Genomic DNA, 14,701 nt, shown 5'->3' with positions numbered 1-14,701 from the left:
AGTACCCTCGAGGCACGTGGGCTAAGCACAGGTGCACATTGCGTTCTCATGTTAGAATATTGCTGAAACTCACTGTTGGTCTAAATATGGAGGAAAAGAAGAAGTATTGGCCAAAATATATTCATTAGCTTTAATGGTTATTAGACCCTTGGCTTTGGTAGAGTTTCTGAGGTTTTCAAAACCGTGTGGACAAGCCTTCTTAGACTGCCTGGAGTGCTGCCTCTTGTGGGGAGGGAGCAGTGTGGCCTCTGCTGTGGCCTGCTCACCTCACAGCACACACCCCACCCCCCCCCCCCCCCAACCTCCCACCCCCACCATGGCAGGACAGAAGCAGAGCTGCGATACAGGCCCTGGGGGCTTTAGGTCCTGCACCAAGATCCACTTCCAACCTGACACACTTGGATCTTCTCTCCTCAGGAGGATATTATAAATCTGGACCTTACTGAACTACAGAACAGTCTTAAATAACAACCCAGAAGCCTTTAAGACAACAATGCACCCAGTGCTTTCATTTAGAGACTTTAATGACACGTGGAAGGCTCACTGACACATCCTCTTTCTTTACACAGAATGACTAAACTCCTCCCAAATTGACATATGAGAAAGGATAGATGGGGAGTGAAACAACTCTCTTCCCCCCCCCCAAAAAAAACAGGTGCACACAAACATCTCCCTGAGCATCCCAGGGTCCTCTTCCCCTTTTACCGGCTTCCTCCTCAGCCCAGCACTTTATTCTACCCCTCAAGGCAGAACAGTCAGTTCCCTCCTGCCCCACAGGCTGTCCTCTAGGGCTGTAATCCTAAATCCAGAGATCTGGTCTGAGATTGCTGGTGGGGAGGTGGGGAGGACGAGCATGGCTCACTGGCCTGCAGTTCTCTGCAACACTTGCTCCCATGTACCCACACTGTCCCCTTGCACAGTGATCCAGTGTAAAGAGAATAAATAAGCATGAAGATGGAAGTGGCAGCCATCGCCAGCTCTTGCTCCTTCCCAAAGGACACCTTCTCCATCACAGAAGCCATTGGCTCCTGGATCATAGCCGCAGGCCACTCCAAACTCGCCCCCCCTCCCCCCATTTCTAAGGCATGGGATAAGGTGGGATCCAAGCTCTCATGGCTTCCTAAATTCCAAAAGATGAAAGAGAACCGAACTGATGCCTTGGAAAGAGAGAAAACTCCCTGCGGTCTTAGAGAAACCAAGCATTTTCCTTAACCTAGTGGTGGCTGAGTCTCTATAGCTCAGAGGAAGTGGCTTGGTGCTGAGCAGGCATCTGCCTAGAGAAAAGCCACACCAGCAAGGCTATCTTGCTGCGAGGCCCCATGAACAGACTTCTACTGAAACACCCATGCCCTCAGACCGAAGTTCTCACCCAGAAAAGGAAAGGCCCCTTTCCCATGAGCAGGGGCAAACGGAGGGTTACAGGGTGTCATAGAGCGACCTTGAGCTCACTCTGGTGGTCAAAGACCCTAAGAGTTCCCAAAGAACCACATCCCTGGCCTGGAGGCTTTCATCTTCCACTCCCCCGCTGTGTTTCCTGGCCTGCTGAGTTAGGACTCAGTGGCCGCCCTCTCTTCCCTCCTCTGGAAACAGAAGCTCCAGCGAATGTTTCTAACTCCTGAGTCCACTCAGCCATGTCCCCCTTGCAAAATCCTCCCCTCCCCTCACCCCCCTGCACCCAGCCAGCCAATCGGCGGCCTGAGAGCCTCGCCAGACACATCTCCCAGGGCCTCGGCGGGATAAAACTGGTTGGCGATGCCAGGTGGATGGGAGCAAACTTCAGAAGGAGGAAGAGACGCCTGGGCCCTGGGCACCCTCAGGGGCAGACCCAGGCAGAAAGGGCCTGAGGCCAGCCGGCCAGGTATGTTGCCTAGGGGCTAGAAGGGTTGGGAAATAGCTGGCCCTGTGAGAAACAAGAGGGTCCCAGGAAGACTAGCAACCTTTTCCCTGTCAAGTTAAGTGTGATGAGGCAGAGCCAGTGGAGGGATAGGGTACCCGGGCTGGAGTTTGGGGCTGCCTCGGTGCACTCTTAAGCATGGATCCTCCCAAAAGACACATTCCCTAGGCCAGGCTGAGGGTTAGCCTCACTTCACCCCCAATTCCTCCACTCTTGGCCCTCAATGGGTGTCAAAAGACCTGGCTTGGGGAAGGGATGTGGGATTGGGGCCTCTAGTCTGATGCCCTTTGCCCCTGGGTCTATATGCAGGGTAGTGGCGTGGCGGCCGGCGCTGCCAGGACCTGCGTAAGAAAGCCGCTGAGTGTTCCGCAGGCTGTGAGCGACTCCCCGGCGATGCCTCACAACTCGATCAGATCCGGTAAGCGCGGCCGAGGAGCCAGAACCCTCCAAGCCCTTGCGCCGCCATGCGTTGGTGTGTGCGCTTGGGCTGGTAGGGTGACAGAGCTCACGCTCCAGGCTGGCGGGGCCCACCTGTGTGGGGACGTAGCTTGGGGGGGGGGGGCGCCTCGGGCCTGGCTCCCCACTGGGGTCTGCCTGCTGTCCAGTTCTTGGGTCTCCTTCTGCCCCCACTGAGCTGTCCTTCCCCTGGCCTTGGTTTCTGAAAACTACAGGAAGCAATGAGGGGTCACAGGGTTGTCCTTTTCACCCTACAAACATTTTGCACAGCCTATTACGGTGGACATCCTGCAGGCTCTCAGGCCTTAGGCCAAATACATTCTACACTTGCTGCGACCTCTTATCCTTGGTCCCTGGGTGCAGTTCTTCCCAAGACTCCCCTTGGGCGCTATGCACACCCTCCCCTAAGGGAAGAGGAGTATGGGGTCTCGGGGTCTCGGAACGGTGGCGCACTGGATTTCTTCCTACCAGGCTTGAGCCAGTCGGGGACTCATGCTCCGGGTTCCACTGGCGCAGACTACGCCGGCCGCTAAAACATCCCAATTTTCCTCCCCACCTGCGCCCCAGCTCAGGGCCTTCAAAAGGCCCCAAGCTTCCTTCATCTGTGCCTGATCTGTCCGCTCGCGGCCGGGGCCAGGGTTTATCCGGGGAAGGACTCCTAGAGTCCGGGCTGGCTAGCGCGGTAGAGGCCCGCCACCTAATAGCACAGCCAGGGCGGACAGCAGGCGGAGGCGCGACTCGGCCCGCAGTGATGGATGGAGCCAGGTCGGGCGCGAGGAAAGCGATTTATGGGGCCAGGGCGCATCGCGATCGATTTGGGCCGGCCGAGTGAGAGGAAATCAATATTTCAGATGAATTCTCTGCGAATATGAAGTCACGCTTAGCAAACGGGACATTTGTTATAATAAGGAGGGTCGGGTCCCGCACGCCGCGCGGCTGAGATCTCTATTTAGCCGCCAGGGTCCGACCGTGTGGCGCGGTCTCTGCTCCGAGGGCCCAGATCGCACCGGAAGGGACACCGTCAAACCCCCGGGGCGCGGAAAGGTTTCCTAACCCTTTCGTTGAAAACCAGTGGAGGAGTCAGAGGGATGTTCACTCCCCACCCCTCTGCCCGACTCCTAACATGGGACCCCAGTGGTTTTAGCTGCCCTGGCTGACGTAGGACAGCTTCAGGGACTGCGGTGTGGAGACTTCCCAGGGCTTCCCTGGCGCTGCCAGGGAAGCTGCCTGGTGACGCGCCGCCTGGTCCCCCTGATCTGGCAGCTCCTAGCGCTCCCCTTTGCCACTTTCTAAGGCCGGGGCAAGATTTTCGTCCCTTACTCTTTAATGCAACTAATGTGTGCACCACCCCCCGCCCCGGGAGCTGGGTGGTTTTCCAGGCCTAGCGAGGTCTCGGGTCTGGCTGCTAACCTCCCTGGCTGGGGTTTTGGTGTTTGGGGAGGGGGGGGTGGTACTCCGCTTCAACCTCCTCCTGACAAGAGTCGGGACTCACAGACCTCAAATTTACGAGGATGAGCGATACTCTTCTCAAATGCTGCTTAAGAAATAAGGGTATCAGACTTTCTCCAGATTGACTTGTTTTCGGTCTAAAAAAAAAAAAACCACTCATTAGAATAAACGAAAATAGAAGAAAAGACAAAAGGCACAGTGTGCCTTTACTTTATTCTCAATCAGCAGCTGCTCCAATCGCTGAAAGAAAGGCGCTTTTCCTGTCAGCTCAGATCACCCTTCGGTTTGAGTGTCTCCCCGCCGGTCTCCAGCACCACCAGGTAGTTTTCTGTCTGAGGAAGCCAAAGGACTTCAAACAAAAGAAATAAACCCTCGGAGGAGGGGAAGGGGACTTTCTCCATCCATATACTATGATTTTTATAAAGATGAAAAAAAAAAACACTCAAAGGACCCACAATAGTTCAAATCTGCGCGGCATTTCTTTCCTTATCTGTGTAGGCAAAACTGAGGCAGCGATGCTGTCTTTCAGATCACTGGTTTGATGCCCTGTCTCAATTTAGAGAGGAATTCCTAGCTGACCCCTCTTGGGTTTTTTGTTTTGTTTTGGTTTGGTTTTTCCGGGTTAGTTAGTTTGTTTTTGTTTTTGTTTTTGTTTTAAATGCCGTCCCTTAAGTTTAGCCGCCGGTCACAAGTCGGTTGGCCTCCCAGTTGCTCCCTGCAGCTGTCGGTGAGGTCTGGGAGTGTAAGTAAGTTTTCTGTTTAGCAGGCTCCAGGGCTCAAGAGTCCTCTTGGGTTTTGACCAGAGCCAAGCCAGGCTCCCCTGGTCCAGCCATCTCAGCGGGCCCCAGCAAAAGTTTCTGTAGCACTGGCGCCCAGGCTGAGGCGGCTCACCCTTCAACCTCCACTCATCCCGGGCTAATCTAGACTCGCAGAGATGTCTTAACTTCTTTATAGCTTTATTCTCAAGGACAGTTTGTGCTGTGAGTGAATTATATTGACATCTGTAGGTCAGCGTTGGGCTGAGCGGTCTGTAAATCCGCAGGATTTTTTTTTTGTTGCACCGGGGGACAAAAGTCTCTAAAAGCAGAAGCTTTAAAAATGTTTCCTTAAGATGCAGGATAAATGATCAGCACTACTTAAATATTAAAATGTAAACAATACTGTTTCCATGAAGTTGAGAGTTTGATTTTTTTTTTTTAAAAAGCAAGCAGATTATCATTAATGGTAATCTGCAAAAAACTTGTGGAGAACCTGTCCCTCTGTCTGTCCTGAAAACATGTCATTCCAGAGGCAGATGAAAAGATCAGAGGGAAAGAATGCATCTAAGTTGGCGTCAAACACCTAAAACCAGGCGAAGTGGGAAAAATTCAACTGGAAAGGATCTATTTCTTTCCACGTTTCTTGCTTGGCTTGGGGCTGGGGGGGGGTGTCTTGGGAGGTGAACTGGTGTCCAGGAATATAAAGAAGTATTGGGGTTCCTCAATTCATCTTTGTTTCAAGACGGCCTATCTTCCCACCCTCTGCAAGTTAATTAGGAGATAATTTAGTTGCCTTGTGAATTAGTTTTAAGATAAGTATCTTTTCAAGTGTTGTCACTTTAATTGCTCCACTGATTGATAAGAAGTAATTATTTCTAATTGACACTTTTTGATGTCTATTGGAAGCATTTATTTGAGACCTTTTTTGAGTAAAAGGAAAGTTAATTAATTTTATCAATATACACCAAAAAGGACTTTGCCAATTTTTTTTTTCTGAATAGGACAAAGGAAACGAAGGAAACAAAATAAAAAATCAATACTATGGAATTTTAATTATTAAGAATCATTTTGGTTCCAAGGAGACCATCTATTAATATAACAAATCAAAACATTTTATGATAGCCTCAAATTTCCAATTTCAGTGAGTGCAACTATTAAAGGCATGCATTTTCCATAAATACATTTATTAGCTCTTTGTGCGTGGGTTCCCTCTGCTTTGTGGTTGTGGGTTTTTTTGGTTGTTTTGTTTTGTTTTTTAAAATCAATGAAACTTAGACTGCTCTGGACAGATAAAATCAGTTTTTTTGTTGTTGTTGTTGGGAATTGTAAGTATGATTCACTAACAGCCTTCTTTGCTCCCTGTAATTATTGATGGAGCTGGGTATAAACGTGAAACTTTACTTATGGGGGTGACACACTGTCTCAAACGTGAAACTTTACTTATGGGGGTGACACACTGTCTCAAACGTGAAACTTTACTTATGGGGGTGACACACTGTCTCATACCTAAACCCAGGAGGAACAGTTTAATCATTGACCCGCAGAACATTTTACTGTGGGAGAGGTAGAAAAAAAACAGGAAAGAATAAAGAAAAAGAAAAGAAAGTGAACAGAGGAAAGGAATGAGGAGAGAGAGGGAAGGAGGTGGGCTGGAAGTGATGAAAGTACAGCATTTACCTTGCGAAGACGGTGCCCAGTGCAGGAGACTCGTATCTTTGATTTTAAAAAACTGAAACCCTAATTTCAGAGCACATTCTTTTGAATGTAACATCTCTACCACAGCCCCTGAGCCATCCTTAAACACCACCCCAAACTCCCCCTTTTCTATGCTTAAAAAGAGACAAATTCCTGGGCAGCCAACTGGTTAGGATATTGGGCATCTAGCTATCAAAGTTTTGATTAGAAAAATCTATGAAAAGAAATTAATAAAATGTACATTGTGTTCTAGAAAAATACAGAAAAAATTGGGTGCTGATTTTATTTTGTTTTGAAAGCCCATCTGTTTACCTATGCACATGTCTTATAAGCAGATTTGTGACTTATTGACGTAAAAATATATTTTTGAGTTAACCCAACACTCTCTCTCTCTCTCTCTCTCTCTCTCTCTCTCTCTCACACACACACACACACACACACGCACACAAATGTGCACCTCAGGAAGAGGGGAATATATTCATGCAAACTATGTTCATGTCAGGTTAATTTCAGCAAGTGTCTTTTTCAATAATTTATGTGAAAAATAAAATCTTGTCTGCTTTTAACTCTCCAAGATTATGTCGAGCTGCAAGAATGAGGAAACATTTCAAATGAAAATGAAATTTAAGACGTACAAACAGCAGATAATATCACATACCAACTTTACTATTAGTGAAACTGGGAAAATATATAAATAATGCAAAAATTCAGCAAGGGAGAGTTTAGTAATGGAAAATTCCCCTGCAATTAAATGAAGCAGTAATTTAGTGGAGATATGCCGGAATGAATTAGCATTTATTAATTGGCTTTCATAAGAACAATGTGTGTATATGAACGCTCGAGCGCTGTAAGTGCACACACACACACACACACACACACACACACACACACACACACACACACACACACACAGAGTAGTGTAGACATTATAGATTCCCTGCAGGAAAAGTTGCTCAAATGTTTATATCAAATTATGTCCTTCTCACATCCTCTCTATGTGCATGTGAAAGATTCCAGTGTTTTCACCTGTGCATGGAGAGATTGCAGCGAGGGAAAGCCCTCCTCCAGTAGAGGGAGAGGAGGAAACTACTCCCTGCTCTTGTTTTTACGCAGGAAACCAAGGGGGCACACACTTTGTAGTTGGCTCCACTTTGCCTAGGGACAGCTGCTCTGTGGTTTCGTCCTTAGGCAGGCTGCCTCAGCACTGGTCTGTCTTCCTTCAGCTCTGAGCAGTTTAAAGCCATCCTATTAGTCCGAGATGTCCCAGAGTTCTCAGCTGAGGTGCTAGGAAGCTTGGGTTCTGAGAATCTGAGGGTAGGAGAAATAAGGGAAAAGATAGAAGAGACAGCTGTCTTTGTTGGAGAGAGGAGAGAGAGACAGAGAGAGAGACAGAGAGAGAGAGAGACAGAGAGAGAGACAGAGAGAGACAAAGACAGAGACAGAAAGAGACACACAGAGAGACAAAAAGACAGAGTCAGAAAGACAGGGAGAGAGAGAGAGAGAGAGAGAGAGAGACAGAGACAGAGACACAGAGAGAGACAGAAAGAGACACACAGAGAGACAGAGAGACAAAAAGACAGAGTCAGAAAGACAGGGAGAGAGAGACAGAGACAGAGACAGAGACAGAGACACAGAGAGAGACAGAAAGAGACACACAGAGAGACAGAGAGACAAAAAGACAGAGTCAGAAAGACAGGGAGAGAGAGAGAGAGACAGAGACAGAGACACAGAGAGAGACAGAAAGAGACACACAGAGAGACAGAGAGACAAAAAGACAGAGTCAGAAAGACAGGGAGAGAGAGAGAAAGAGAGAGAGAGAGAGAGAGAGAGAGAGAGAGAGAGAGAGAGAGAGAGTTAGGTTTAAAAGGAGGAAGCAGGGAATGGGTTGCTGTTGAAGAGGATTATTTTTCCTTTTTATCCAAGTCCCTCTGAGCTTCTCAGGGAGCCTACCCCATATGCCACCAATGTTCCTCTCCGGCTTCAGGTGCCAATGCCTTACTTAGGCCAGGTTCTTGGGAGAAGGGAGTCAAAGGCATATGAACCGTGTTCAAAGGCTGTTCTAAGGCAGTGTTAGATGGGTTGCTTTGAGGTATAAAAGTACAAAGAACAACTGACTTGGGGTTCTGGGCTCCTGAAAGCAGAGCCAACCCCACTTGCCCCGCCCACTGAAGTCAGAAGCCAAGCAGGTGGGGGAAAGGCTTCAAACGGTTTTTCATCAGCAATAACAATGTTTTAAAGTACATCTGTGAGGAGACATGACTACTTTTGCTTGTACAGAGTCAGGCTAGTAGGCTTACTTGGATTTCCAAAGGCCCTTCAGACCACTCCCATGACATTCAAATGTTGATTACACAGGGGCCAGAAAAAAAAAATTCCTCATGGCAAGGTTTTTGGGCAGACCCTTCGTTCACGTCAATGAGTGCTGCCTCTGTCTTGACTGAAGATCTTTCCCTAGGAACTGGGTCTAGGTAGAAACCAGTGAGCATCTTTGTTCAAGGATCAGGGTAGGAAGGGTTAGGGGTCCCTCACTTTTCTGCTTTTATTTCTAAAGATCCCACTCCATGGTCCCAAATGCCATGTAAGATGCCAGGGTGCGCCTCTAGGCCCTGTCCAGCCATCCTTGCAGCCCCTCCTGGTCCAGCAATGTTGCTTTTATAGGCAAAGAAGGAGAACCAGTGCCCAGGAGCCAAGCTTACCCTAGTGATTAGTGCCAGGAAACTGAATTTTTTTTTTTTTAATCTCTGAGGACTGTTAGAGGTGTGGCCCTGTGCTGAGGGCAAGCACACCCATCATCTCCTTTAATTCTCATGACTTCGCCTGGCAAGTGTCGCATGGATCTATCTATAGAAATGAACGGAGGGACATGTGGCCAAAGAAGCAGGTCTCAAATCCACTCCCTTTCTACCTCAAATCTAGCTCATCGGAGCTCTGGAGCAGGAGATGATGGGCCACGCTTGCCAACTTGAGAGGAACTCAGGCAGAGCACTAGGTAAGGAGGCTGCAGAGCCTCTACCAGCTCACCCTGCCCGCTTGTTTTCCTCACCCACGTGCCCAGTCTCTAGCAATGAACTAAAATGTGTTCGTCTGCAGGGTGCTGCTCTGTCCTCCTGTCTGTGAAGGGAGGAGGGAGAGTGCTGTGAGGAGCAGGAGGTGTCAACCAAAGGGAGGGGCCTTCATTTAACACACCCCTCCAAAATTATCACCATGTCTCCATCCCTCCATCTGTACCAGAAGAAGTGCCATCCTCAGGCACCTTAGAACAAAGCCCACAGGGAACTTAACTCCCTCCCTTGGCATCTCAAAACCACATTTAGTCAGAGTACTTGGGTTCATTTCAAGACTGGCGGGTGAGTATCTGTAGTAGAAATAGCGTTGGTGCATCCAGCAAGGCCTCTGTACTTTGACAAGGGCCAGTCCTGGGTATCCAACCCCTTAGCGCTGGGACATTGGGCACTGGGGCACTCTCCAGGTTTAGTTTTGTTTCCTCTGCAGCTTCTTCCAGGTCTCTCTCTCTCTCTCTCTCTCTCTCTCTCTCTCTCTCTCTCTCTCTCTCTCTCTCTCTCTCTCTCTCTCTCTCTCTCACACACACACACACACACACACACACAGAGGATCAAAGCCAGGGCTCTGCTCCCTTGGACCCTCTATAGAGGTTCCCTTATGAATCAGATTAAAATGGGGTTCATTTTAATGTCTTCATTTAACTGCTGAGCGGCCTACACTTTTTGTGGTATTTTGATTTAAGCAGAGAAACGGAAAGTGTACCCACCCCCCCATCTTCATCTCTTACTCCTTCCCTCTGCCTCCCTCTCTGTTCTCTTTCTCCTCCTCCCTCCTCTCTCTCTCTCTCTCTCTCTCTCTCTCTCTCTCTCTCTCTCTCTCTCTCTGTGTCTCTGTCTCTGTCTCTGTCTCTCTCTCTTTCTGTCTTCAGCCACAAAGGCCATTGGTTTTGTCTTTTTCACTTGTTTTCCTAAGTGGCCTTGGCGTGACCTGGCAGTTAGTGCTAATTAGTCTGCTGGGACATATTGTCACTGTCAGAACAGGCCGGCTAACAGACAGGGGTCTAGCTGAATGGCGCATCCAAGACGGAAATGGCTTAATCTGCTGTCATCCTGTGAACTGTGTGTTTGCACACACCCAGCCCTCTGTTTGTGTTTGTCATTTTTATTCTTTGGTGTCTCCAATATCTGGGGGAAGAAGCCTATTATCCCTGGATAGGCTCAGGGGCTGTGAGGTGTCAAGTGGGTGAGGGACTTGTGATGTGACAGTGGAGCCACAGTCCTATTCCACCCAGGAGCCTGTGCTGTAAACAGCAGGAGGCCTAAGCCCAGAGGCTTTGTTCTGGACCTGGGGTCTTGCTGCTTCTCTCTCTGTGTGACCTGAGGCAAGTTGTCTCTTTGAGTGTGATTATTTTATCTATATGAAATCGGGGTCTACTTCAGGGCTTCTAGAAAGCAGTATATGAAAAACCTGTGTCCAAATAAAAATATATGCACGTATATGTTTTCAAAAGAAATAATTATCCTCACTAGGGCATACAGTGACTACTCAAGATTTCTTTTCTTTCTTCTTTTTTTTTTTAAACCTTTATTTCCCCCAGTTAAAAAAAAAAAAAAAAAAAAAAAAAAGCAGAGGCTAGCATGAATTTCTGGTGTTCCTGCCTCTACCTCCTGAATGCTAACTAAGATTACAGGCATGAGCCATCACGACTGGATTATAAGGTGCTGGGGAATCAAACCTGAGGATTCCTGTATGCCAGGCAAGCACTTTAAAAACTGAACTACGCCATTAACCATATATACATATGTTCCATATTCTGGCCACCAGGGAATGGAATGTCCAGGACACATTTCCAGATCTCCCATTGTTTTAACAGATCTTCTAAGACTTCAAACAGAGAAATTGAAACCCAGAGCTGAAACTTTGTTCTCTTGTAGATTTAAGAGAGACTATTTCTTATTCCATTTAGACAAACTGTAGGCCCATCGCACGGGGCGGGGGATGCTGAGATAAAATAAAAGGCTGCTTGGGAAATGTTGGCTAAGAGTCCCCACAGTCACTGTTGGCTGTTACACTGACCTAGCTAGAAACCCACTTCATGCTCATTTTACAAGAAAACTCAGTAGTGGCAGGAGCACTGAGCTTTTAATAGAACGAAAGGTCTGTGGCTTTTAGGTTAGAATCCAGAACATTCTAGGGCACTGGTTCTCAACCTGTGGGTTACAACCTTTGGCGAACCCCTGTCTCCAAAAATATTTGCATTGCAGTTCACAACAGGAGCAAAATTACAGCCATGAAATGGCACCGAAGGTGGCCTTATGTTTGGTGGTGAGGCGGGCGGTGGCATAAGGGACTGTATTAAAAGCCCTCTGCATTAGGAAGGCTGAGAACCATTGCTTGAGGGTTTGATTAACCTGAGAGCTCCTGTGGGTCTGCAGTTACGCTGTGTGTGCAACAGGACATGAAACACTTGCCTTAGAAACTTGTTTTTAATACAGGCCCATACCACTTAGTTTTAAGCAATTAAAAATTGCCAATGTTATGATTTCTCCTTTCTCCCCACCCCCTTCTGTATCTGCCTCTGCCATGTCCACCCCACCCCCACCCCACCCCTGTTCCTGTAGTAATAACCCATTTGAGTCTGATGGCAACCCCGGCTGGCATCTCTAAGTCATCCTAACTGAGCACTCATCACCGACTTGAGCTTGTCTTTGCCCCTTTATCCTGACACTGACTCTGTTCTTGAGAAGTCTCAAAATGGAGGTGACAGCTGTGGGTGACCCCTCCATACTCACAGACCCATCTTGTGATGAGCATCTGATTTTGACTCTGAGGTGGAAGCAAGGAGGAGGAGGTGGGCAAGGCGCAGCAGTAGAGTCCTTCTAGGAAGCAGCTGGAATGGAGAGGCAGCAGTTTGTCTCAGCTTACCTAGCCTACATGAAGTGCCGCCTACCATATTTAGGGCACCATGCCAGTGATGGCAACATTTGTGGCCAGGACAAAGAAAGGTAAGTGGCTGCACTTTATCATCACAAAGGAACAAGAGGCACCTACTCAGGGCAGGGAAATGGATTCTTGTGAATCCCTTTAAAGGGAACAGAGGCATAGTACCAGAAGGGGTGTGCGGGGGGGGGGGGGCGCGTTGCGAATACAAACAGTTCAGGGGTGGGACAAGGACAAACACTGACAGACTTGGTCAGCTGGGAGCACCAGGAAGCCAAGGTCATTTATCTTGAACAGCCACCAGAGAGAAACCACACCATCATGGCTGACCTATAAGCCTCCTGTGGCCATGTGGGGGTCTGCTAGACCCCTGAAGGACTCCTCTCCACAGAAGTAGCCTGTGAGCCTGGCTAGGACCAGCAAGGCAAGTCTACAGTGGAGTTTCATCGACATCTCAGCATGAGACAGAATTATAGGCCAGGATCCTGGACAGAGGCCGTGTCTGCAGAGCTAAAGTGCTAGGCTCTACCAGCTGGAAGGGGTCCTTTGCCTGAGATACCCAAGGCTCAGCAGCACATCTGCCTCCTGCCCAGGCTGCAGCATTTTCTGATTCTGTCTCTACAGAACTTATTCTCTGTATCATGGGGTGTAGACACAATTGTCCCAGCCTCTGACTGTTTGCGGGCTATTTTTCTTTTCTGTGTTCGTCAGTCTGCCCCATCCTGAGTCCAGGGACCCTAAGTTTCCCTTTGGTAGAGCATAAAAGGGGGTTCTTAAAAGACTGGCCTCTAGGGTCACGCATGCCTAGCTTTGAAGCTCTTCCTAACTGCTTATAGCGTGAACTCAGGAGCCCTTTATTTTGTCAATCAATTGGGACTCACTGGTCCTGCCTCCAAGGGTTGACCTCCCATCTCCTGGAAATCTGTCCAGGATGTTCTCTTCTTCCCCAGTTCCCCAAGAAACCTCAGTGATGTGCTTTTTATGGCTGTTTGTATTCTACTTTGCATAGGGTGTTTATCTTCATGGCGCCTACATTCTAGCTTTGAGTTACTTGAGGGTCTCTCAGAATGCTCACACACAGACTCCGAGAGCATCATAGAACTGAATTACACTAACTAGTCTAGCTGGCCCCAGAAGTGTTCGGGTCAAGAGGAGTCACAGATGAGGCCCTGTCATCACAGTGTATACTGACAGGGGACCAAAGGTTTGCACACCTGGATCCAGGTCCTATAGTCCTCTTCTCAAAATTACATTTCTTACTGAGAGAGAGAGAGAGAGAGAGAGAGAGAGAGAGAGAGAGAGAGAGAGAGAGAGAGAGAGAGAGAGAGAGAGAGAGAGTCATTTATAGCCTGTTCTGAGTGAGCAGGATTTAGAAAGTAGGAAGAGAGGACTTCTCTCACAGGCTGAAGTGCAGTGAGAGCATCAGAGACACACCAACACACACACACACACACACACACACACACACACACACACACACACACATGATACTCACACCTAATACACAGACAAACACAAACAACCAGGCCTGCACACCCCACCTTCTTTTTTTTTTTTTAAATTTGTTTATTTATTATGTATACAGTGCACATCAGATCACATTATAGATGGTTGTGAGCCCCCATGTGGTTGCTGGGAATTGAACTCAGGACCTTTGGAAGAGCAGTCAGTGCTCTTAACCTCTGAGCCATCTCTCCAGCCCACACCCCACCTTCTTGTAGGTTCATGCAAAGGCACAGGCAGTTCTGAGGATGAGGGAGAGGCTACTTAAATTCTGTAGTCTGGACACCCAGCCGTTTTCGGCTTAGTCCTCTGTCTGGTATGTACACTCTCATATACATACTGCACATACTGGCAGATATAACTTTACATACAGACGTGTACCGTCTTCTTATATAAACACACTGGGAATAAGACGTTACAATGCTTGGTAATTAGCCTAGAATTACAGGTGATGAGTGGGACAGAGAAGCCCCCTCTGCTCTCAGAGACCCCTAGACACTCAGCTATGAAGTTACAGGCATGACTGGTTACATCCTGGTTGAATCCACAGCTGCAAGGAAGCAGTACTAGATCGAGTGGGACAGCAGAATTCAAGCTCCCCAGGGCCTGCGCTCTGCAGTGTGGACCCGTTTATGCATGGGGAGATAGCCTGTGCTATCTTGGTTTTGGAGCTTATGGCTTCAGATACAACTAGAGGGATACGGTGGGTCCAGCCATGTCCTGCTTCCTTGACCCCAGTCCCTTAGGAAGTTAAAGGACGCGGATGGTCAAGCAGGTTCAGCTGAGGCTCGGGGACAGGTGATCATTTGCTAGTAGACGCCCCTAAAGTCACTAGGTCCCTGGAATTCATGGTGGCTCTTTCTAGATCTGGATAAAGCTACTCGTGGTAATTTCTGAGGGTCTCATTCTTCAGAGTCCTGCTTTTGGACCCTGAGGATGAAGCATTGAGGGCACACTGTTCAGAAGAGACCATCACTCCTAACGTTCTGCTCCGCCTTAGGAC

The 14,701-nt window shown here is 48.3% G+C and overlaps 1 protein-coding gene across 3 annotated transcripts in view; it reads left to right on the top strand.

The window, feature by feature from the left end:
- The first annotated feature begins 1,703 nt into the window (after nucleotides 1–1,703).
- Nucleotides 1,704–14,701, top strand: part of Pax8 (paired box 8) — a 58,618-nt gene continuing 45,620 nt past the window's right edge. For all 3 annotated transcript variants that reach the window (XM_051166400.1, XM_051166399.1, XM_051166398.1), the window contains exons 1-2: nucleotides 1,704–1,858; nucleotides 2,204–2,312. In XM_051166400.1, coding sequence (XP_051022357.1) covers nucleotides 2,288–2,312 — 25 coding nt within the window. In that variant the 5' untranslated portion in view covers nucleotides 1,704–1,858; nucleotides 2,204–2,287. The remainder of the gene's footprint in view (nucleotides 1,859–2,203; nucleotides 2,313–14,701) is intronic.

This window comes from Acomys russatus, chromosome 24 (assembly GCF_903995435.1).
Source record: "Acomys russatus chromosome 24, mAcoRus1.1, whole genome shotgun sequence".
NCBI classification, from domain to species: domain Eukaryota; kingdom Metazoa; phylum Chordata; class Mammalia; order Rodentia; family Muridae; genus Acomys; species Acomys russatus.
This window is presented reverse-complemented; position numbering and strand designations above follow the sequence as displayed.